Source organism: Oryx dammah, unplaced genomic scaffold (genome assembly GCF_014754425.2).
Source record: "Oryx dammah isolate SB20612 unplaced genomic scaffold, SCBI_Odam_1.1 HiC_scaffold_1, whole genome shotgun sequence".
NCBI classification, from domain to species: domain Eukaryota; kingdom Metazoa; phylum Chordata; class Mammalia; order Artiodactyla; family Bovidae; genus Oryx; species Oryx dammah.
In genome coordinates, this window is record NW_024070185.1 from 73,947,437 (window position 1) to 73,973,106 (window position 25,670).

Here is a 25,670-nt window from a genome sequence, read left to right on the forward strand (position 1 = left end):
TGTGTGTGTGTGTGTGTGTCAGAGAGAGAGATGGTTAGAGAAGAGGACATGGGAGATAAAAACCTATCTAAAATGCACACTGTTTTATGGACATCTCACATCTCATTATCTCACTTGAAATCTCCAAATAAAATCTTTTAGTAAACCTCTGTGTGTTCTCGACCCCACACCTGGGCCAAAGAAACTTTCCACCACAGATTAAGTAATTCACACTTCCTGTGACATCTAGTGTTCTCAGATGTACCGTTATCTGTTGCTCTGGCGGTCCCTCAACACCAAATCCAACTCTGGGTAAATCAATGTGTCATTTCAATTCCAACTGAGGCCCATTCCTGGTCTGGCAAAATTCCACAGCCACACTCCCCCAAATTTCTAAATAAAAAGAGGGTCTTTCTGGCTTCCATACCCAATACATATCCATTTGCTTCACTGAATAATCAATGAAAACTGGTTTCATTTTAGATTATGAGCATAATCGTTGATAAAGAAGCCAAGAACAAAGGGAACAACTAATGGGAATTCACCTACACTAATTCCAGGGATCACTGAGCTATACTAGATTTGGTGGGCTCTCCCTCCATTTCTCCCAAGTATTTATACTGAGCAACATTTTCTCTCTCTCCTGAACCAGCATGCCAATTTCTGCTTTAAACATCTTTCACATTACTGAAGTGAAAGCCCTCTTAAACTTCCTGGAATCTGGGCCTCTGAGAAAAGCATATTTTAAATCCAACCTACACACCACACTTGGGATGCAGTCTTAAGACAGCAGAATGATGCAAGACCTCCTTCTTGCTGTAGATATATTTCTAGTAATACCATCACCTACAGTCTGGTCACAGGGCCTCTCTAGCTCAACTCTAAACTGAAAGAAATGCTGCCAATGATGAGTCAGAGATAGCTATCAGGAAAGATGGAAAAGGACTGCTTTTGCAGAATTAGCCATTGGCCAATCATTTTCCCCACCACATCAGCTATGCTCTTTTTCTGTCTGTGGTTTCCACCAGCCACAAGAATAGTTAGCTCATATACTTACTGTCTACTGTCTGCTGACTTCGACTACCACCATTTCCATTCTATAAGAAAGAGAAAATAAAGTAAGTAAACCCTCCATCGAATGACAACCTAAGTTGGGATTTAACCACAAAAATATGAAGATTATGAATTAAGCAAAGAACTATGACCTGTTTTATTTTGTTTCTTAAGAAAAGGAGAGACAATACAACAAATTCTTACTAAATCCCCGAACTGGTTATTTAAGGAAGTAATAAGAATAAAAAATAAGACCAAAAGCACAGGAAGCAATGAAACAGTCCTAAAAATTATTAAGCTTGGGAACTCTCACTATATTGAAATCACCACAAGCCTTTCTATCTCATGGACATTCTGTCTCCTGAGTACCCCACATACTAGAAAGTGTTTCCAAATTATAATGAAGATAACTTTCATGCAAGGAATTATCGTATTTTATATCATTCAATTGGTCTCAGTTAACCATGAAGCACTTCCCTAGAACTTTCAAACAGAAGAAGGTATCCTCACAAAGAAAACTTTACTTTCACAGATGGGGTGTGGAGACCCGGCAGAGAGACTGAGGGCTTCACTGTGGCTCACTGGTAAAGGGCCACTCCTGCCAAGGCAGGAGACGCGGGGTTGAGTCGATCCAGGAAGGCCCCACATGCAGTCGAGCAACTAAGCCCATGTGCCACATTTACTGAGCCAGTGCTCTAGAGCCCGGGAGGCAACTACTAAAGCTTGTGCGCCCAGAAGCCCGTGCTCAGAAACAAGAGAAGCCACGGCAATGAGAAGCCCGCGCGTCCCAACTAGAGAGAGGCCCCTGCTCGCCAAAACTAGAGAAAAGCTTCTGCGGCAGTGAAGTCCCAGCACAGCCAATCAATTAAAAAATAAACTTACTATTGGAAAAAAAAAAAAAAAACAGTGACTGACAGAGGAGCCTACAGGGCTCAGACAGGCTCTGGATGGGACAAGGAAGCTGAGGGGATGATCTTCTCAGAACAGAAATTCAGTACACTTTCTTTTCATAAAATCCTACATACATTTTATTCTTAAAACAATTTGAGATTATTTACAAGAAACGTAGACAATAAAACACAACTGCTAGGAAAAAAACAAAGCACAACAAGAGCTAAAAGACTCAGAGAAGGGAAAATCAGAATAAAGGGCACATGGAGAGCAGTCAAAGTTCTGTCGTTCTGCCTTCCTCTCAACGATGGTTCACTGCTCGGTAAGTATACACACATGACATCAAGCATATTCCTCCAAGACAGCACAAAACTGACATACAAAGTCTTCTTAAAACTATACCAGGGCTTCCCTAGTGGCTCAGTGGTAAAGTATCCACCTATCAATGCAGGAAACATGGGTCCAATCCCTGATCCAGGAAGATCCCACATGCCTTGGAGCAACTAACCCTATACCCCAAAACTATTAATTAAGCCTGTGCTCTAGAGCCTGAGAGGTACAACTACTGAAGTCCCCATGCCTTAGAGCCTATGCCCTGCAACAAGACGAGCCACCATGAGAAAACGGTACACCACAACGAGATACAGTCCTTGCAGCAAGGAAGACCCAGAGAGCTAAAAAATCTCACCAGACAAAAAGAGAGGGAAAGAGGAAGGAAACAGCTGCCATCACATCTTGGGAACATTTCATCTAGAAAATCATTTTTAAAATACAAACCCTGGACCACATGTAAAAATAGATAGCCATTGGGAATTTGTTGTATGATGTGGGAAGCTCAAACTGCTGCTCTGTGACAACCTAGAGGGGTGGGATGGGGTGGGAGGTGGGAGGGAGGTTCAAGAGGGAGGGGATATAGGTGAATGTAAAAGTGAAAGTGTTAGTCGTTCAGCTGTGTCCAACTCTTTGCAACCCCATGGACTGTCCCCTCCAGGCTCCTCTGTCCATGGAATTCTCTAGCAAGAATACTAGAGTGGGTTGCCATTCCCTTCTCCAGAGGATGTTCCCGACCCAGAGACTGAATGTGGGTCTCCCGCATTGCAGGCAGATTCCTTCCATCTGAGCCACCAGGGAAGCTCCAGGCTGACTCGTTGATGTATGGCAGAAACCAACACAAAATTATAAAGCAATTATACTCAAATTTTAAATAAATAAATAAACCTTAAAAAAAATACAAACATTCGAACAGTAAGGTCCCACTGTGTATCACAGTGAACTATGTTCCATATCTTATAACCTACAATGGAAAGAAATCTGAAAAAGAATATACACATATAACTAAATCACTTTGCTGTACATGTGAAACTAACACAACATTGTAAATTAACTACAATTAATTTAAATTAACTAAATTAATTAAATAACTTTGAATTTAAAACTATTAAAAACAGAAACAAAAATTTCACAAGCAATGGATAAACTGATACAATAAAGAAGCCATGTTATTTGGGATGAAGGAAATTCTAGGCAGAAGCATGCTGGGAACAAAAATAACATCAAATGATCGAAAGAGATCAGAAATCTGGTTCAATTAGCTGAGCAAGAAATGAGTTGAACAGTGATATGGACAAGAAGAACAAGAGGTCAAGTTAGAGCTGGAACTGAGATGTCATGCAGATGACAGAGATTTAAAGAAATGGTCTGATTTATGTCTTACACACTAAAGACCAGCACTTTCCAAGGGAACAGAATATTCTGCAATAGTGGAAATACTGTCTGTCTGTACTTGGTCGTCTACTATAGTGACTGACCAACCATATCTAGACAGACAACATTTAAATCATGGTGTGTCAGAGAAGCTGAACTTTTAATTGTATATTTAATTTAAACAATCATATGTGGCTAGTGGTTACCATGCTGGAAGTCACAAAAATAAACTTCTTACAGAATATATATTGAAAACACATGGTTTTTAAAAAGGTGTCAACCCAGAAAGAGAAATACAGGTGGAAAATGAGAGCAACAAGATTTTATACAGTAGAAAGCAGATGCCAGATAGTAACTGACTTAGCTGACCTGGTAAAGCCAAATCCTAAGTAAGTAGTTGAGAAAACCAGAAAACCACTCAACTTATATCCAAGAACCATACCAAGCAACTCAGTACTAATATATATCACGTAACTTTGGAACTGGGTGTCGAGGCAGGGCTAAATGTTAGAGAATTTTTTAAACTCTGCACAGAAGAGTGAACGCCCCCTTCCACCTTCTCCCACAGGCCCTTAACTTCATCAATGAATATTTAACCGCAGCCTTCTCTTCACAGTAGGCTTTTAAGACACTGACAGACAGGTATAGGTCCTACAGGGAAGAGACTGGAAGAAGAGTCCCTGAAGAATCCAAATAAACCCAACAGGAAAGGCCCATAGGGCTGATGAAGGAGCTTCCATCCCTACAGAAATAACCAACCACACTGTCCCTCACTAAAGCCGATGTCCAACAACCTACCCCTATAGACAGTTTTAGTGTTAAGTGGGCACAATAGATGGAGAAGGCAATGGCAACCCACTCCAGTACTCTTGCCTGGAAAATCCCATGGACAGAGGAGCCTGGTGGACTGCAGTCCATGGGGCTGCTAAGAGTTGGGCACAACTGAGCAACTTCACTTTCATGGAGAAGGAAATGGCAACCCACTCCAGTGTTCTTGCCTGGAGAATCCCAGGGACAGAGAAGCCTAGTGGGCTGCCGTCTATGGGGTCGCACAGTCAGACACGACTGAAGCGACTTAGCAGTAGCAACAGGGCACAACAGATTCATCAGACATTTGAGGAAAACATCCAACATGAAAGATGGAAAAGAAAGGAAGGAAAAAACTCTTAAGTCAATACATGCAAATATTTCCTCACAATCTTAGAAGGAAACTTAAGAAAAAAAATCCAAATGTCTGCTACGCCAATTTAACTGTTTCTATTATTTCCATGTTCTCAGCACTCTAAAGTAGCTCTCACTAGTAATGCCTGAATGTCTGCCTTACAGGACAATGAAACATTAGACGAGAGTCCCCACCCACCCCATCGAAACCACTGCACAACTCAGGGTGTATCCTACACTATTCGTATACCAGGCGTCTGGGGCCATTCACACAATCCCTGTGTATGGGTGCGTGAAACACAGGTTTCAAACGAGATGGCCACAAACTATATGGATTCCTCTCAAAAGGTTAGCCAATTTCTAAAATGAAATTTTCTAAAAGGAAATTTCCCAAACTACATATCGAGCTCCAACTGGAATTTCCTGTGAGAATAAACCTGAAAGACCACTTGCCGTGATGGTTCCTGGAGCTGACTCCGACGGACTCACAGAGCTTTGGTATACGATCCTGTTATGCACAGAACTCTGGTCGTAGGAGGAAGACGTGGTTACTGGACTAGTGGAGCTCAAAGAGGAGCTGGTCAGACTGGACGAGGTAATGACGGAGGTTGTGTAGGTGGAGTTCTGTACTGCACTGGTCATTGGTAGGGAGGTATTCAAAGAATCACTACAGAGAATAAAAGACATGAGACATAAATCTGTGTCACTTCACCGTTTTCATGAGGCAGAACAATGTCGTCTCTTGTCATATTTTAAATTAAATAAACATATCTGTAACTATAAAGTTTACACTGCTGCGCCATTCATATCAGGCAAATGAAGATTAAAAGAACAATTAATCCCTCCTCCCAAATCAGAGCAACCTAATTTAACTGACAGTTCAAAACTGGGAAAAGAGTATGTCAAAAGACTATACTGTCACCCTGCTAATTTCACTTATATACAGAGTACATCACACAAAACAACGGGTCAGACAAAGCTCAAGCTGGAATCAAGATTGCTGGGAGAGATATCAACAACCTCAGATATGCAGATAATATCACCCTAAGGGCAGAACATGAAGAGGAACTTAAGAGCCTCTTGATGAGTGAAAAATCAGGCATAAAACTCAACATTCAAAAAACTTTGAATGTTCAAAAAGATACAGCATCCAGCCCCATCACTTCATGGCAAACAGAAAGGGGAAAAGTGGAAACAGTGTCAGATTTTCTTTTCCTGGGTTCTAAAATCACTGCGGACAGTGACTTCAGCCATGAATTAGAAGATACATGCTTCTTGGAAGGAAAGCTATGAAAAACCTAGACAGCATATTAAAAGCAGAGATACCACTGCCAACAAAGGTCCATATAGTCAAAGCTATGTGTTTTTCCAGTAGTCATGTATGGATGTGAGAGTTAGACCATAAGAGTAAGAGCTGGTGCTCAGCTGGACTGAGCACCGAAGAACTGATGCTTTTCAACTGTGGTGTTGAAGACTATTGCGAGTCCCTTGGACAGCAAGGAGATCAAACCATTCATTCAATCCTAAAGGAAATCAACTCTGAATATTCTATTGGATGGACTAATGTTGAAGCTCCAATACTTTGGCTGCTCAATGGAAAAAGCTGACTCACTGGAAAAGACCCTGATGCTGGGAAAGACCGAAGGCAAAAGAAGGAAGCAGCAGAGGATGAGATGGTGAAATAGCATCACTGATTCAACAGACATGAACATGAACAAACTCTGAGAGACAGTGAAGGACAAAGAAGCCTCACATGCTGCATGCAGTCCATGGGTTGCGGAGTCGGACACGACTTAGAGACTGAACAAGTTTAACTAATAGGCAGCATGACATTATTAAGAATTCTTAAGAAACTTTAAGGAATCTAAATGTTCTGAGTCTGTCCTTAGAAAGGGAACTCAAGCAAATATCAGATTTTGGCTCTAGAAGGTAAAAGATGTAGTAAAATAAAATCTAAAATCTGAGATTCCTCTATTTATAAAATATTTCATTGAAAGAAAATAAGTGTTAGCAAAGATGTATACACACTGCACCGCTCATAGATTACTGGTAGGAATGTAAGTATTTCAGGGTGAAAGTCTGATAGATCCTCAAATGGTTAAATACAAGAGTTATCAAAGGATCCAGCAATTCCCAGGTACAGATCCAAAGCAAATGAAAGCACACAAAACTTAACTGAATTTTCACATCAGTATGATTCATAACAGCCAAAAAGTGGATGTAACCCAAATATCTAGTGAGTGAATAAACAAAATGCGATGTACCTGCACAATGAAATACTATTTGGAAAACAAAATGCACACACACTATAAAATGGATGAACCTTGAAAACACTATGCTAAGTGAAAGAAGTCAGAACCAAAAGGCCACTTACTGCATTTCCTTAGTTATATGCAATCCCACATCAGGCAAATCAGGAGACCAATTAATGGTTTTCAAGGGATGGAGTGAGGAGGAAAGCTGGGCAAGACCGCTAACAGGCACAGGATTTCTTTTTAGGGGGATGGAAGACACATTCTAGAGTTAGCCACTGGTGACACAAACCCATCACTACAGGGTTTATTTTCTCCACCAGGTGATTTCTTAGGCTCTACCGTGTTTAACTTTGCAAAGGAGTTAATCAAAACTAGAAAGAGAAGTGGGAAACTGTATACCTTAAAGATTTTGAATACAAGCTAATGGGAATCTGGCTACTATTTTCACTGCTTGCAGCTGATCCAAATTCAGAGAGAGAAGGTTCTGATCCAAATTCCAAGGCGCCAAACTGGACATTTAATCCTGTGACATCTGCTGATCCAGGCATTTCCACTGCAGAAGCTGGGATCTGTAAAAGCAAAACCATGATGTTAGCAACAGAAGTGAGAGATTCCCAGCCCCAAAGGCCTGCAGAGCTAACAAGCACTGGGTTCCCAGGGCCCTGTGGGGAGGCCTGAGGAACAAGGAGTGAAAAGCAGGAAAAAGAAATAGGATTTTTTTTTTTTTTTTTAAAGAGAAAGGAACAGAGCCAAGAAAAATTAAAAAGTTAACAGAATGGTCAGTTCCACCAAATGCTTCTTAAGATGGGGGGTGGGAGTTGGGGAGAAGGGGAGGGAGAGGGTATGACACGGGATTGTGGTGATGGATGAGTGAGGAAGAGGGGCCTCTAATGAAAGCATCACCTGGTCAAGGAACCACTCCTACCTCTACAGAACAGAGCTAAGTAAGTACAGAAGAACATCAGATTCTCTTAACTAAACGCACAAGATCATCAGGTTTCCTGAGCAAGACTTGTAATTCAAATGGACAGTCCTATCTCTTAGCAAAAATCCATTAGTCACTCAGAAATGACTGATTCCTCATAAATCAAGAGACTATGTACTTGAAAATACCCCATGAACTACATGTTAAAATGCATCCATCTTTGGTACTATGACTTCCTGATAAAAGACCCACCTTAGAAGCTGGAGGTATTCGCCGAGACTTAGGGAGTTTGATGTGTTTGGGCTGTGGTTGGTGGGCAGACACAGCGATATTTTCGACAGTCATGCTGGGAAGCTGCAAAAGTTTGTTCACAGTGGAGGTACTGCTGTCTCTGGGTGCTGCTTCTCGGAGCTTCACCTGGGAAGGAAAGGACTCCAACCCAGGAGGAGGAACAGTGACGGCCTGAGTCTGGTGCTGCTGTCGTTGGCTCAATTGGCTAAGAACAGGGGATGGTTCAGGCTGAGATTTGAAGTCTAAGAAGCAGGGTGGGGGTGGGGGGAGGCAACAATCAGTCATTTAGGCACATGAGCTCACAGCTCCCTCTTCCGCCATCCCTGACGGTGGAGGGCTGCTGGCACCACTGCTTTCTCCCAACCATCTTCTACCTCAATCCCAAACATGGTGTGTGCGTCTGTCTATAATATTTTAACTGGCCTATGACAAATGGAAAAGGACACCTGAATGAGTTTGTAGCTCATGTCTTATGCAGAGAGGAGATTCAGTTTCTGCTAAAGCATCTGGGGCGGAGAATGGGTATTCATATTTTATATATAACTTTTGAAAATTACTATTTCAATAACATATGTGATACTACAAAATCCAAAACATACAAAAATATATACGATGAATAAAAATCACCCTTCCACCCTGTTCCCAGAAGCAGACATTTGTACTCAGTTTCTTGAATAAAAATATTAAAGGTATTTAGTTTTCAGAAACTGTGCCACATTAATGCACGAAGAACTGCTCCATTCTTATAATTACGAAGTCAGACAGTGTACACAAGTTCTGATTTTTAAAACCAGTATTATGCTAATAAACTTTGAAGTTCTCCAATTTCTTGATAGGAAAAGCAATGCTGCAAATAAATATATTTTTGTGTAAGACATTTTGGTCAAGTGTAAGCACAGCTGCAGGACCAACAGCTAGAACAGAGTTGCTGGTTCAAAGAGTGACTTGGTACCTTTTATATTAAGGAACTTCACCCTTTGCCTACAACATTTTTTTTTCATAGTTTGTCTCCTTTTTCATTTGGTTATGTTATTTCCTATCACATCCAGACAGGTAGGGTCTACGTCACACAGAGTACATAAAAATCTTCCTATGTTTTTCTGTTATTGTTATTCATTATCTATGTTGAGGTATTTTCACCGATTTGGCACTTTGCTGAACAGTAGGAGTTAGGGATCCAACTTCATTTTCCAGCTAGATACCCAAGAGAAATAAACCATCTTTCCATCGTGGATTTGCAGTGCTACCTCTATCATACAGAGAATCTTCTTCTGCAAAGAACCAGACAGTAAATACTTTAGGCCCTGAAGGTCATCTCTTAGCAACTATTCAACTCTGCCTTAGCAGACTGAAAGTAGTTACAGATAAAACGTAAATAACTGGCTGTGTTCCAATAAAACTGTACTTCCACCAATAGGTGGCAAATCCAGTCAAAGGTCCTGAATCTATTTTCATCTTGATGTTAGAACAAAGTACAAAGAGCACAGACTTTCAAAGAATATGGGAATAGCATGCTCAGATCTAAAAACTCACACCACTCAGTAGTTAAATGTGCAGAAAAAGTTAACATACACAGGAGGCCTGTATCAGAAACATCAGCTTCTGTCAAGGAACACGAAATTTTTGCTATGTTCCAAAGGATGCCAATTCTCTAACTGAAAAAAGGGACACTCTTTATCTCGATTATTTATACAATTTGGTTTATGTTGAATGTTCTCTCTCCTTCTGGGATTCTACAATTTTGGTTTATACTAGGTAGAGTGTGCCCATGTGACCAGCCCCCCAATAAAAACATCCCCCCTTGGACGTTGAGTCTTTAATGAATGCTTTGGTAGAAAAGACAGAGACTTCAAACTGAGAGTCGTCTCAGGTACCCCTGTAACAGTAAACCATTCCATTCAGCAGAAAAATGTATTTCCACATCTCTCAGTATACCCTAAACATAAACCAGACAGCCAACCCTATGGTTAAAGTACACCTCTGCTATTGTGCCATGTGTATTGGTGGGAAATAGAGGGTTAATGTCACAAAGTCTATGGGTGTACAGCTTGGAAAACATCTAACTTAGAAAATATTTACAATAGAAACCACAGACATTAAGGCTAGACAAAATCATGGCAGATACACACGTGTTAGAATCAGAACACAACAGAGAATATGACTTAAAGTATTGTCCACATTCCACCTTCTTATTCTAATAAAACTCAAAAAAAAAAAAAAAAACAATCTGTCTAGGTATTTATTCAAAGTGTTGTTTCCTTATATCTGCTTGACTACTATCATGCTTTTGCACATCTGTTCAAGGTATGGACTAACTACTACTATTAATATTAACAAACAAATATAGGCATTTATACAATGCCAAGCTGAAGGATTTAATTCAGAAACTGCAGAAGTTCTACTAAAAAGAAATATGCCTAGTCAAGACAGAACTCATAAACACTAACAATTGACATTCACCTCAAAGTCGCCCCTGGTGACTCAGATGGTAAAGCATCTACCTACAATGCGGGAGACCCAGGTTTGATCCCTGAGTCAGGAAAATCCTCTGGAGAAGGAAATGACAATCCATTCCAGTACTCTTGCCTGGAAAATCCCATGGACGGAGGAGTGTGGTAGGCTACAATCCATGGGGTTGCAAAGAGTCATACACAACTGAGCGACTTCACTTCACTTTCACAAAGTCTCCTGCTTGTGAATTGGCTGGCAGGGTGAAGTGGCTAAGAGTGCTGGGTGTCTGTGGTTTGGGGCGGTGGGTGGTCAGGACCAGAGGGGTAGTCTCTGGCTGACTTATCAGGGTGGACCAAAGGCGGAGGGACTTTATCTTGGCATTTGCTGGTGGTAATAACTTCTTCCCAGTTTCTGCTAAGTCAGAGATCTCCGTTGTGTTCTTGTGCACTGGCTTTTGGAACTCAAGTAAAGGCCCTTCCGTTTCAGATGAAATTCCTCTTGCTGGATTGGACCTAGCCTGGTCTTTGGAGAGAGATTAAGCCCTGAGCCTTTGGAGTGGGAGCACTGACTCCAAGAGCCTAGACAATCAGAGAACTAACCCTCAGTTTACTTCAGTCACTCAGTTGTGTCTGACTCTTTGCGACCCCATGAATCGCAGCACGCCAGGCCTCCTGTCTATCACCGACTCCCGGAATTCACTCAAATTCATGTCCATAGAGTCGGTGATGCCACCCAGCCACCTCATCCTCTGTCATCCCCTTCTCCTCCTGCCCCCAATCTCTCCCAGCATCAGAGTCTTTTCCAATGAGTCAACTCTTTGCATGAGGTGACCAAAGTATTGGACTTTCAGCTTCAGCATCAGTCCTTCCAATGAACACCCAGGACTGACCTCCTTTGGAATGGACTGGTTGGATCTCCTTGCAGTCCAAGGGACTCTCAAGAGTCTTCTCCAACACCACAGTTCAGAAGCATCAATTTTTTGGCAATCAGCTTTCTTCACAGTCCAACTCTCACATCCATACATGACCACTGGAAAAACCATAGCCTTGGCTAGACGGACCTTTGTTGGAAAAGTAATGTCTCTGCTTTTCAATATGCTATCTAGGTTGGTCATAACTTTCCTTCCAAGGAGTAAGTGTCTTTTAATTTCATGGCTGCAATCACCATATGCAGTGATTTTGGACCCCAAAGAAATAAAGTCTGACAATGTTTCCACTGTTTCCCCATCTATTTCCCATGAAGTGATGGGACCAAATGCCATGATCTTCGTTTTCTGAATGTCGAGCTTTAAGCCAACTTTTTCACTCTCCTCTTTCACTTTCATCAAGAGGCTCTTTAGCTCCTCTTCACTTTCTGCCGTAAGGTTGGTGTCATCTGCATATCTGAGGTTATTGATATATCTTCTGGCAATCTTGATTCCAGCTTGTGCTTCTTCCAGCCCAGCGTGTCTCATGATGTACTCTGCATATAAGTTAAATAAGCAGGGTGACAATATACAGCCTTGACGTACTCCTTTTCCTATTTTGAACCAGTCTGTTGTTCCATGTCCAGTTTTAACTATTGCTTCCTGACCTGCATACAGGTCAGATGGTTTGGTATTCCCATCTCTTTCAGAATTTTCCACAGTTTATATCAAATAGTGAAAACTCACACAAAGGAAACCACTTGAATACAAGACCTGGCATCACCCAACCACCAGAAACACCCTGTACAGGATGCCTCTTCTAAACAACAAACAAAAGAAAAATATTAACCAAGTCATCAGCAGACAGGATTACCACCTCACTCAGCTTGCCCATCAGAGGAAAAACAAACAAACAAAAACTCAGCACAAATCTCACCCTATACAAAGCTTACACAAACCACTGATCAACCTTAGAAGGGCAGAAACCAAAAGGAAGAAAGAATTCAACACTGAAGCCTGGGAGAAGGAGACCTCAAATACAGTAAGTTAAAAAAATAATAATGCAAAGGCAGAGAAATACTACACAAGTGAAGGAACAAACTAGAAACATAGAAGTCCAAATAAATGAAGAGGAAATAGGCAAACTACCTGAAAAAGAATTCAGAATAATGATAGTAAAAATGATCAAAACCCTAGAAAACAAAATGGAGGAAAATGCAAGAACCAATTAACAAAGATCTAGAAGAATTAAAGAATAAACATACAAACAACACAATTACTGAAATTAAAAATACTCTAGAAGTAATCAATAGCAGAATATCTGAAGCAGAAGAATGAATCAGTGAGGTGGAAGATAAAATGATGGAAATAACTTCTGAAGCACAGAATAAAGTATAAAGAATGAAAAGAACTGAGGATAGTTTCTTTTCATCACATCACATCAAAAAGCTCACACATCATGGTCAAGTTGGGTTTATTCCAGGAATGCAAGGATTCTTCAATATATGCAAATCAAACAATGTGATACACTGTATCAACAAACTGAAAGATAAAAACCATATGCTAATCTCTATAGATGCAGAAAAAGCATTTGACAAAATCCAGCTCCCCATTTATGATTACAACTCTCAAAATAATGGGCATAGAAGGAACCTACCTCAACAAGTAAAGGCCAGATATGATAAACCTACAGCACACATTATTCTCAATGACGAAAAACTGAAAGCATTCCCCCTAAGATCAGGAACAAGACAAGGTTGTTCACTTTCACCACTATTATTAAACAGTTCTGGAAGTCCTAGCTATAGCAATCAGAGAAGAAAAAGAAATAAAAGGAACCCCGATCAAAAAAGAAGTACAACGGATTAAAGACCTAACTGCTAAGACCAGAAACTATAAAACTCTTAAGAGGAAAACATAGGCAGAACACTCACTGTTTGCAGATGACATGATACTGTACATAGAAAACCCTAAAGATAGTATCAGAAAATTACTAATCAGTGAATTTAGCAAAGTTGCAGGACACAAAATCAATACACAGAAATCACTTGCATTTCTATATACTAACAGTGAAAAATCAGAAAGAGAAATTAAAGAGTCAATCCCATTCACCATTCCAACAAAAATAAATAAATAAATATCTAGAAATAAACTTACCTAAGGAGACAAAAGAACTGTACACAGAAAATCATAAGACACTAATGAAAGAAATCAAAGATGACATAAACAGATGGATAGATATTCCATGTTCCTGGGTAGAACGAATCAGTATTATGAAAATGAGTATACTACCAAATGTAATCTACAGATTCAATGTGACCCCTATCTAATTACCAATGGCATTTTGCACAGAACTAGAACAAAATATTTCACAATTTATATGGAAACACAAAAGCCCCTGAATAGCCAAAGCAGTCTTGACAAAGAAGAATGAAGCTAGAGGAATCAACCCTCCTGACTTCAGGTTATACTACAAAGCTACAGTCATCAAGACAGTATGGTACTTGCACAAAAACAGAAATACAGACCAAGGAAACAAGAAAAGCCCAGAAATAAACCCGTGCACCTATGGGTACCTTATTTTTGACAAAGGATGCAAGAATATACAATGGGACAAAGACAGCCTCTTCAATAAATAGCGCTGGGATAACTGGACAGCTACATGTAAAAGAATGAAATCAGAATACCTCCTAACACCATACACAAAGATAAACTCAAAATGGATTAAAGACCTAAATGTAAGACCAGAAACTATAAAACTCTTAGAGGAAGACATACGCAGAACTCTCGATGACATAAATCAAAACAAGATCCTCTATGACCCATCTTTTAGAGTAACGGAAATAAAACCAAAAGTAAACAAGTGGGACCTGATCAAACTTAAAAGCTTTTGCACAGCAAAGGAAACTATAAGCAAGGTGAAAAGACAACCCTAAGAATGGGAGAAAATAATAGCAAATGAAACAAGACAAAAGATTAATTTCTAAAATATACAAGCAGCTCATATAACTCAATGCCAGAGAAACAAACAACCCAATCAAAAAGGGGGAAAAAAAGACTTAAACAGACATTTCTCCAAAGAAGACATACAGATGGCTAACAGACACATGAAAAGAAGCTCAACATCGCTCATTATGAGAGAAATGCAAATCAAAACCACAATGAGATATCACCTCACACCAGTCAGAAGGGCCATCATCAAAATGTCTACAAACAGTAAATGCTGAAGAGGATACGGAGAAAAGGGAAAGCTCTTGCACTGTTGGTGGGAATGTAAATAGATACAGCCGCTATGGAAGACTTAGAGAGATTCCTTAAAAAACTAGGAATAAAACCACCATATGACCCAGCAATCCCACTCCTAGGCATATACCCTGAGGAAACCAAAATTGAAAAAGACACATGTATCCCACTGTTCATTGCAGCACTATTTACAATAGCTAGGAAATAGAAACGACCTAGATGTCCATTGACAGATGAAAGGATAAAGTAGTTGTGGTACATATACACAATGGAATATTACTCAGCCATAAAAAGGAACACATGAGTCGGTTCTGTTGAGGTGGACGAACCTAGAATCTATACAGAGTGAAATGAGTCAGAAAAACAAAGATAAATATCATATTCTAACACATATATACGGAATCTAGGAAAATGGTACTGAAGAATTTATTTTCAGGGCAGCAATGGAGAAACAGACAAAGAGAATAGACTTATGGACATGGCGAGAGGGAAGGAGAGGGTGAGATGTATGGAAAAAGTAACATGGAAACTTACATTACCATATGTAAAACAGATAGCCAATGGGAATTTGCTGTATGGCTCAGGAAACTCAAACAGGTGCTCTGTATCAATCTAGAGGGGTGGGATAGGGTAGGAGATTGGAAGGAGGTTCAAGACGGAGGGGATATTTGTATACCTATGGCTGATTCATGTTGAGGTTTGACAGAAAATAACAAAATTCTGTAAAGCAATTATCCTTCAAAAAAATTAATTAAAAAGAAAGAAAGAAATATGCCTGGTCAAATCCACATTAGTGTCCAAAAGTCAACCTACTCTGCCAGTGTTTGGCATGTCCTCACTAGGGGCAAACCACTGTAGAAAATGCACACTTACCAAAATGACTAAGGACTGAGGACTGGGAGGCTGGAGGCTTGAGGTCCCAAGAAGAAGTGGTTGTGGGAGAACTCGTACTATTTTGCTGTGAACTTGAGGTGGTGGTAAACTGGCCCAAACTCGGAGCTTTCAACTGGTCCAAAATCTGGGAGCTGGTGATGTTCACCATTTTTGAAGGGGCAAGCTCTCCAAATCCTGAACCAAGGACTGATGACTTTAAAGGGAAAGAAAAACAAAAATCCTCAGCAATACAGAATTTCTACATGCCATTGTATTTTCACAAGGATTTTAAAAATTATAGCCTAGAACATTCTGAATTAGTAAGACTCATCTGAATAAATACTACACAAAAATATTACCAAGTAACAAGATCTGACTAAATAAACCTAACAATCCTTCCTACTTCTGATACAAGAGCTTCGAGGGAAGAGGAATTTCCCTAGATTTTAAGTTTCTTAGATTTTAAGAAATTTATTTTTATTCAAAAAGTGGTATCATTTAAGCTTAGAAACAGATTACTTTTTTTTAAAGTAGAGAGAAATATCATTAGTAAATGATAAAGACAAGGCTGAAAAACAAAATACAATATTTTCTTAAGTGTGGAACGGTAATCATCTTTAACTTTGTGAAGTTTTTACTAGGGTTAGTCACAGAGAGATCAGCCATCAGATCATCCTGTAAGGTTAAAGGCACATCACAGTACTTAACAGTTTGTATTCCAGAATCAGACACTAAATTACAAGGATATATGTGTGTACTGAGCAGATGCCCTGAACACTGCTGTGTTTATTTCAAGGTGTTCTGATGACCAAGTACACCAAATACACTTCCAGAACAAATGACCAGCCAACCTAAGAGTGGCAGGTCAAGTGCATTTTTACTTATCAATATCATTAAATTACTGAAAAGATTAAGTCAAAACATAACTGCACAACCACCATAAAGGTTAAAAATACAAATGATCTACATTCCATCAAGAGGCCTGATCTAGAAAGCTGAATCAATTATTTCTGGTATCAATTTCCAAAGCCATGGACTATCTGTCCCAGTTGTTTTTAAAGATATCCAAATTCTCCAATGTGAGCAAAAAACTTCAGGCTGTGGGCAATTACTCTACTTCAAACACAGAATCTGCTTCTATTAAAACAGCTGTGATAACATTACTTACCACTGCTCCTAACTCTGTGCTCATGCCACCCACTACGCCACTCTTATGTCACTTATAAATGCATCAAAACCTAGCTCAAGCCTACTTGCTCAAAAAAAGGCATCTTCTTTTCTTACCCAATCCCTATCGTGCATCAGCTAATTTAATTGTAACGCACTTTCTATGTGTTTCACAACATGATGACATTACTGCATCAATGACTAAAACCTTGCTTTAGGTAATACCTATTAGCACAGGGCTTCAATTCCACCTACACATTTCAATCAATGGGGACAGTTTACAAATGTGCCTATGGGTAGGTACACTTGTGCACATGCATTCACATAAACACATACAAATGCTCAGCACCCAATGCCAAAGATCCTGACTGGTCTTGTGTAGAATCTGGCTTAATCTTATAATAACTAAATATGCCAGATAGTAATAACTGGAGTTTCCCAATGGTAGTAAAAGCATAGTATCACTGAGAATCACTGCTCTCATATGTGAAACAATTTGTACTCTGGTTCCTCAAGATGTTGCTCGCGACAAAAAGCAACATGCCTGAAGGATGCTATTAAAATAAAAACCCTAATGTCCTACCTACATTTTCAAGTAGCCTATGATTCCAGCAAGTCAGCAAGGACATCACATCAGTGTTTCACTGGCAGATGGAGGAAAGGAAGTGGATAGTTCAATCAAACTTAGGGGTATTAATGGGCCCTCTCAAAACAGAGTCTGTCTTGGGTCTGTCTGTCTTCAAGCAGTGACACCCTCTCAAACGCTATCAATGCTAAAAATGTCAAGTTCCCAAGCTAGTTATACTTGCCATGACATGACTATGCAGAAGAGAAGATGACAATGAGAAGTTCTCATATTCAAGGCTCCAATTTTTAGGGAACAGCAAAGAATTCTGAATCAAGGCGGGGTGTGTGTGTGTGTGTGTGATTATCATAGATCATATTAATAAGAAATGCCATTTTTCAACTGTAGATTTCAGATTAAACACAACAAAGAATGAATCAAAGTTTTATCACTAGTGAAAGCTATGGATTTGTGTCTATAGTCCTTTCAACCTCAAGTCTTGCAACTCAGAATAGCCCACACTTGGACGGAGACCTGAGTTTACCATTCTGCAGCTACATTCTTTCACATTCTACGCTCTAAGCTTTTTACTCCCATCACCTATCTTCATTTGCTTCACTAACAATTCCTGAGCTTTTCTCTGACAGAAGTTAGTTCTCTTTTTTTGTCTATGCTACAAACTATGAGGTATCTTAGTTCCCTTAACTCTCACCCCTGCAGTGGAAGGACAGAGCCTTAACCACTGGATCACTAGTTAAGACCCGGGAGCTGAACTGTTCCAGAAGCCAAAGTCATATATGCAGCAGCAGATGACACTGTTCCAATAAAAGCATATTCAATTTTTAAGGGCCTCTACTATACAACTGTTTGGAATAACAAAACCAAAATGCTAAAAATTTAAGAACCTAGGCAGACCTAGAAATAACTGCTTTTGCAGATTAGCAAATCAATGCTGACAAACATTAGCATTTAAGTAAACTGGAAAACAAATGAAAATTTAACATCTTAAGTATAGAGACAGACTCTGAAACAGACCCAAGGAAAAAAATCATCCTTCTTACTGGAAGGATCCCTAAGTTGATTATGACTGAACTAATTCATAATTCAACTAATCATAAGAAGTACTTTTTAATCTTCATCCAGAAAACTCAGTGGTTGAATTCTGCACAGAACTGTCAGATATGTGCTTGGAAATTATGACATCATTGTTTTCTGGACTGAGATCTAGTGTAGAGATTTTTATATGCAAAAAAATAATGATAAGGCAAGTGCCATTTAAGAATACATTTATTCATGGGACCATTCCTTAAAATCCCATACTAAGAGAAAAGTGAGTTACCAAACTCTGAGGCGGATAGGAGTTGACAGCATCAGAGCTGCCAGTCCCTGGTGCCATCTGATTGTTGTGCTGAGAGTTCGTGAAGACAAGCGCTTGGCCAAAGCTCTGCTGTTGAGAAGTTTCAAAGGAATTGACTTCTGGGGCTTGACTGGGAGGAATAGGCTTCTGGAGCAAGGCTACCAGATCAACACTAAGCAGACAAAAAGCAAATGAAAGAATGAGTCAGAGGCAAATCTTACCAAAAAATAAACTTGAGAAATGAATCACTATAAATAAGTTCATGCTAAAAATAATCCCAGGGAGGAAAATCTTTGGAAACTGGAGTTTAAGAGCAGCAAAAGGAGATTATCAATCATCCCCCCACATGCCTACCCTACCAAGAAGGCACACCAAGCCACCGAGACCCAATTAGGGCTTTGCAGAGAAGAGAAAAGAAAGGTACACTGAGATGTTTCCACAGAAATGGCACAATGACAACTGATTAGAAAACCTGGAGCAATGGAGTACACCTCAACAGTTTTCTTGGCTTGTTTCCTTTAGAATATTTGGCCCTCTTCATTACTTAAAAGCAGTCTCTCTTAAACTTTCCCAAAGGAAAGTAAACCCATATTTTTGAGAAATGAGGACCAAAGCCGTGCTAGACCATTCAAGCAGTTTTGACATTTACCATAAATATTCCTATAAGTTTTGCGTTCTATCCCATGATATATTTAGGTTTATCTAAATCTCATAATTTCTCTCTTAAATATTTAGGGGGGAAATGCACAACATATTACCAAATACTCTGTTAATTAGACTTCTTATAATGTCCCTAGGAAGACTGAGATTCCAAGTTCAGAATCATGGCCTTAAAACCTGAAAGCATGAGGAAGAAATGATCTTTCAGATAATATATTTCTTGACATGAGAATGAGCTACTAATTTCTCCACAGAATGACCTAACATGGTAATCTGCTCCATTAAATCCTTTTAAAGGGCAGTTCCCAAGCAGTTCTCCTAAGGGAAACTCACCATGCCAATGAGGCAGATTCTGGAAGGTCAAATAATTCAAAACTCACTCGTGATATACAGCCAAGTTCCTAGGCTTGAGTTCCTCTCCTTACACACTGCCCACTCTCATGTCCCCGTAACTGAGAAACAGTTATGGGATCCAGTATTATGGACCCCAAGGAATGTTCTAGCTTATGATAACCTAATTCCAGGGATACAAATTCATGATAGTTATCTTATATATGACCCATTTCAAAAGTTCCTTAACTACAAAAACCAGAAGTTCTATTCCAAACAATTGATGAAATATATATATGAAGAACACTGCAGCACTACTGTTGGAAAAATAAGCCTTAAAAGGTCCATTTATTTTTTAAATGAAAATGATGCTATGCAATTCATCAAATACTAAATACAACGAAGAAGATACATCCATTTAAGGAAAAATTCTGAGCAAGTCACAAAATAATATATTGCAAGACATAACCTTTGATTTTTATTTCCCTGTAATGAAGTCTATCACCACCTCATTTAGCAAGAGACTGAGCATATTAGGTTCAAAATTGCCTTCAATGCTCAGGTATCATATATATCAACGCTCTCATCCTTCTAGATCACTACTTTTTGAAACCATAATCAAAGGTTAAAAGTTATTGTAAACCCGAGAATGTAAATAAATACTCTTCAATAATTCAATTCTGCACACATTCTAACAATGTTTCTATCATCCCAAAAGCTCCTCTTTAGCTGTAATCTATGAAATTAGTAGATAAAAACTATTAGAACCCATATAAAATGAGAACTTTGTACTATCCTAAGATCTAAATAAACGGCATTATATGAAGAAACCAAAAGAGATTTCTATTACATTTATCTGTCAAAAAAAATGTTTACGAAAGTAAAAAATAAACTGTTAGATTTAACGTTATCGCTGCCATGTGTGTGACCACGTGCTCAGTCACGTTGACTCTCTGCAACCCCTCTGGACTGTAGCCCACTAGGCTCCTTTGTCCATGGAATTTTCCAGGCAAGAATACTGGAGTGGGTTGCCACCTCCTAATTCAGGGCATCTTCCCAGCCCAGGGGTCAAACTGACGCCTCCTGCAGTGGCAGGCAATTCTTTATCGTCTGAGCCACCTGGGAACCCCATAACTGCTATTTTAATTCATCAGCAGACACAACAAATTAGGAAATGATGGAGGCTCTGTCAGCTCACCAGATAAGGGATAAAACAAAAGTCTTAGATAGAAAAGAGAAAAACAGAAAGAGATTCAAGAAAAGGGTAAAAAATAGAGAGATCTGAAGAAGAAAACCACTCTCCTACAGCAAGAAATTTTAATTCTGCTCTGAATTAAAAAAGGTGGGGAAAAGCACTTACCTTTGCCCAGGTGTGACATGATTCTCTGCTGGAACAGATGAGGAAGTGAAGACCTTTGTTTCAGAAAGCTGTAACGAAAGGATTAAAAACATTTTAATCTTATTTTACATAATATAAAACCAAACAATGTAACAAATTCCTGATAATTTTTAGTCATCAGTACTCTTCTCCTAGTTCACCCAAAAGGCAGTCTAAAGGAAAAGAAATAAACAAGTGATCATGGCCATGTAATTTTCTTAAGGTGAAGATAATTTTAGATGGATAATTCCACAATAAGGATTCCACATCAGGGAAACAAGAAAGTGAAGTAAAGTCAGATCATAATTTAAGTCCCAGTCTCACTATTCTACTTCACATTATACTAAATGAGAACTCCTATAAAAACTACCACTAATGTTACTATAACACCAGAAAGGAGTAGGAAAAGTTTGAAAAGGTAAATTACTGACATTCTCTTTTCCTAAAGACAGGTGGCTTTAGTATTTTCTTTATTAGTAATAGATTTACTAGTCACAGATTTCCTTACTGCTTTTATCAAAATATTATTGAGGTGTAACACAAATAATAAACTGAATATTCAAACTGAATAACTAAATAAGGTATGTCATATATATACGCCATCACAAAATCAAGACAATATCTATTACCCCAAAAGTTCGCTCCTGTCCCTGTGTAATCAATTCCTTGAGTACTCACTTTTGTCCCCAGACAACCATAGGTGTGTTTTCTGTCATTATAGCTTAAGCTGTATTTTCCAGAATTTTAAGTGGAATTTTTAAACATACAATCTTTTTTGTGGTTTTTTTTTCACTGAACATAATCATTTTGAGATTCATGCATATTGTTTTAAGGCACACAGGATACAATTTCTTGAAACCTCAACTGACACTGCTGAAAGTCAGACTTATATTTTCAAAATGGGGCACAGTCTTGTAAACGTTAATACTGTTGATCTAATGACAATGTTGAAAACTAATGAAAATGCTATTCTTAACAATGCTAAGTGCCTCAGACTTAAAATCAGACTTCCTCAGACATTAATATTAAGGCAGGGGCAGAGTAGGCAGTTAGGTGTTCACTTTCCATAAAAACAAAAAGTGCTAAATTCATTACACTGTTTCAACAAGAAAGCCTTATACTATGCACTGCACTCTATTTCAAGATAGTATCTTAAGAATTCCACAGAATCTATTTTTGCTAAAGAATCTTATGAATTAAATTAAGAGAAAGAAGCAATTAAGGAGTAATTCTATTAAAAGTAATAACAGAAGATCTAAAGCCTTAAAATATAAAATATTAAGTTCAAGGTAAATAAGAACTATTATACATTTATCACTGAAATCCTATCTTATCCGCTAGAGAACAGAAAACTTGCATTGTCTTCTCCTCCTAAGCTCTAGAAGGAACTCGGGATCTGCATTTTAGATTACTCACCATTCAATCACTATCACTTTGTAAATGTCAGAAACTTTTAAGTAATTTTGGTATTTCCTGGAAAAGAAGATGTCCACTATTGTATAGCACATGGAACTCTGATCAATGATACATCCTAGCCTGGATGGGAAGGGGGTTTGGGAGAGAATGGATATATGTATATGTATGGCCAAGTCTCTTCACTGTTCACCTGAAACCACGACAATACTGTTAATTGGCTATATACCCCAACAGAAAATAAAAAGTTTAAAGTTTGGGGGGAAAATTTTAAAAAAGATGTCTAAATTCCCTACTGTAATTCTTTTCAGTAATTCTATTGTGATACAACACAGCCTACACAGCAGAGTATTACTACCTATATGTGTGTGCATTTGAACTGCTTATTAGGTGACTTACATCTTAAGACCTCACCTGAAGCACAGAAAAACCCCATCAGTTAGGCAGGATGGTTATTATGATAATCATTTTAGGGATGAAAAATAGGAGGCTCAGAAAGGTAAGTAAAGATGCCTCACCTAAGGTCAACAGGTCAACCCAGCTAGAATATGAATACAAGTCATCCACCCTCTGATAGCTGGCTGGCTTTCTATCCTGCCTGCTGCCCCAGACAAAGCTTTTAGCTCTGGAAGCCTTTTTTTCCTCCCAACAAACTCTTAGCAAAAATTCTAGTAACATAAAACATGTAAAACTAGGACAGATCTGTTTGAAATAAGGTATGGTGCCCACAGGTTACTCACTCTGACTTCCTCTTATCACTGGTACCATCCCTCCACTGACTCTATTACCCACCCATCTTGTCCACTCTCCTCAGATTACAGGTTAACAGAAAATCTGGTGACATCATACCCCAAGGTCTTATGGTTAGTATGTGGGATAAGTAAATAAAAAACCCTAAGTCTCTGAAGTTCCAAAGCAGTATATCCTTCTCCTTTCTTACACCCTATCCAGCTTACTCCCTAATAAGTCAGATAAAATAGTGATAAAAGAAAGCTCAAGTGCAGTTTTGTATCTTTTTTTTAAAAATGTAAGTACAAATGGGGGGAGGGAGGATAATCTCAAAAAGAAAAATAAAATCCCAAACTCTGGGTCATGTTATGCAATTTTGAAGGTCAGTACTTGTAAACCTTTTATTCTCTCCCACGCAGAGTCAGCTGTAACTCTCTAACATGTACATACTTCTGTTCTGGACCTTACGAGTTAAACAGAAAAATAGTTAAGAGTATCTTATGGAGAAGGCAATGGCACCCCACTCCAGTACTCTTGCCTGGAAAATCCCATGGACGGAGGAGCCTGGTAGGCTGCAGTCCATGGGGTCGCTGAGAGTCGGACACCACTCAGTGACTTCCCTTTCACTTTTCATTTTCATGCACTGGAGAAGGAAATGGCAACCCACTTCAGTGTTCTTGCCTGGAGAATCCCAGGGACGGGGGAGCCTGGTGGGCTGCCGTCTATGGGGTCACACAGAGTCAGACAGGACTGAAGCGACTTAGCAGCAGCAGCAGCATGCTGAACACAGAACTTAAAGATCAATACTACTAATACCAAGAAGCTAGTACAGTATACTCAAAAATGTCTGTGGAATAAGTGAATACACAAAGAGCCAGTCTAGTTGAAAGGGGAATTGCTTGGCCCTAGAACCAGAATGATTTATTGAGGTTAATTTCAACTGTAAACCTAAAACATAGACTCTCTTCTTCAATAAAAAGGTTATAATGAGTAAATAATCATTCACAGGCCAGGGTAATAGCATCAGCTGGTTACTGGGCCAAATAAAACAAAGATAGTGAAAAAATGACGTCGCTCCTATTTAATGCCTGGTCATCTTTAAATAGATGCTTTAAAACCAAGTTTCTCAAAAATCTGGAAACACCAACATCTTTCTGAGAATCATCTGCTTAAAAAAAAAAAAATTAACCATAGAAGTCTGAAAGGGAGCTTAGAATATTCATAAGATATCTCGAGCTTTCCTCAAAAGTACATGTGTTCCCGCCAAAATCCAAAAGAAAGATAGTCACATCTGATGCTAAACACTTACATCTTCCGTCCAGTCTTCCGCTGTCCACTCTTCCACAGAATTCTTCCAGGCCCCTGTTGACAATCACAGTTTACACCACAAAGTCAAATAAGGTCTGATTCCAAATGATTCTCCATTGTGTACAGCACAAGATATATCACGTATCTCATTAGCAATACAGTTTACAATCCAAGAAATATGAGGTTCTTAACCTGTCTCAAGAAAATCAGTCATGTTTTCAAATGCAGCTTGGCTAAGTACTAAACACACACACACAAACCATGTCTCAAATTGCTTTTGGATAATATCCACTGCCTTAAGAAAGTATGGCACAGCAAAATAAATATATTTAACAAGGAGATCCTTATGATACATTATTTAAAAAAGAATACAATTCAATATAAGGCAGCTCTGCTTTGGGCCCTCATTTCAGGCAGATTATCAGATTTAGAGAAGTGTTTATTAGCTCCACTGTATCATTTCCTAACAGTTCTCCAGCAAAGCTGAGCATTGGTCCTGTTCATATAAAGTCTGTTGCTATACCCCTGATAAGTAGGTGCAGAAAATGTGTTCACACAGTTCTTACAGAATAATCTGCTATATAGAAAACAATTAAGTACTTTGAAGAAAAGTATATGAATTCAGATATGCTGATATTAGTGCTTAGTGATGCTGTGTCCATTCCCATTATTTTAAAACATATGTACAAACACATATCCAGATAAAACAGTTTTAAAAGGAAACACACCAAGATACTGACTATAACCACCATCAGGGAGCAGGAGTGTGAATGTTTTCAGTTCCTTCAATGGAAGAAATAACTGAGCATCTGACCTGCAGTGAGGTTTGTGTGTGGGAAGAGGAAGGGCACACCCCTGGGAAAAAAGGGCAGATGAACAGATCTAACTACCTTGGAATCAGGTCAGTAACCTATTAACTAAACTGATGCTGTAAACCTAAGAAAGGAGGCCTTCTCTGTGGAAGGCTTTCAACAGCATGTCCCTAATTCCAGACTGATTATGGCAAACAAAAGTAGAATCTATGGATTTATGG

General features: G+C 39.0%; 1 protein-coding gene and 1 non-coding gene across 4 annotated transcripts in view; both read right to left on the bottom strand.

Annotated features, from left to right (window-relative positions):
- Positions 1–25,670, bottom strand: part of LOC120866311 (ubiquitin-associated protein 2) — a 112,316-nt gene that overhangs the window by 12,515 nt on the left and 74,131 nt on the right. For all 3 annotated transcript variants that reach the window (XM_040243966.1, XM_040243975.1, XM_040243955.1), the window contains 8 exons: positions 24,639–24,691; positions 21,170–21,237; positions 18,802–18,991; positions 15,731–15,944; positions 8,221–8,501; positions 7,443–7,612; positions 5,242–5,455; positions 1,037–1,076 (listed from right to left, as the gene is read on the bottom strand). In XM_040243966.1, the coding sequence (XP_040099900.1) occupies positions 1,037–1,076; positions 5,242–5,455; positions 7,443–7,612; positions 8,221–8,501; positions 15,731–15,944; positions 18,802–18,991; positions 21,170–21,237; positions 24,639–24,691 (1,230 nt within the window). The remainder of the gene's footprint in view (positions 1–1,036; positions 1,077–5,241; positions 5,456–7,442; positions 7,613–8,220; positions 8,502–15,730; positions 15,945–18,801; positions 18,992–21,169; positions 21,238–24,638; positions 24,692–25,670) is intronic.
- LOC120867855 lies at positions 18,600–18,680 on the bottom strand. Its single transcript, XR_005722045.1, has one exon. It is a non-coding gene; the product is annotated as a small nucleolar RNA SNORD121A (small nucleolar RNA).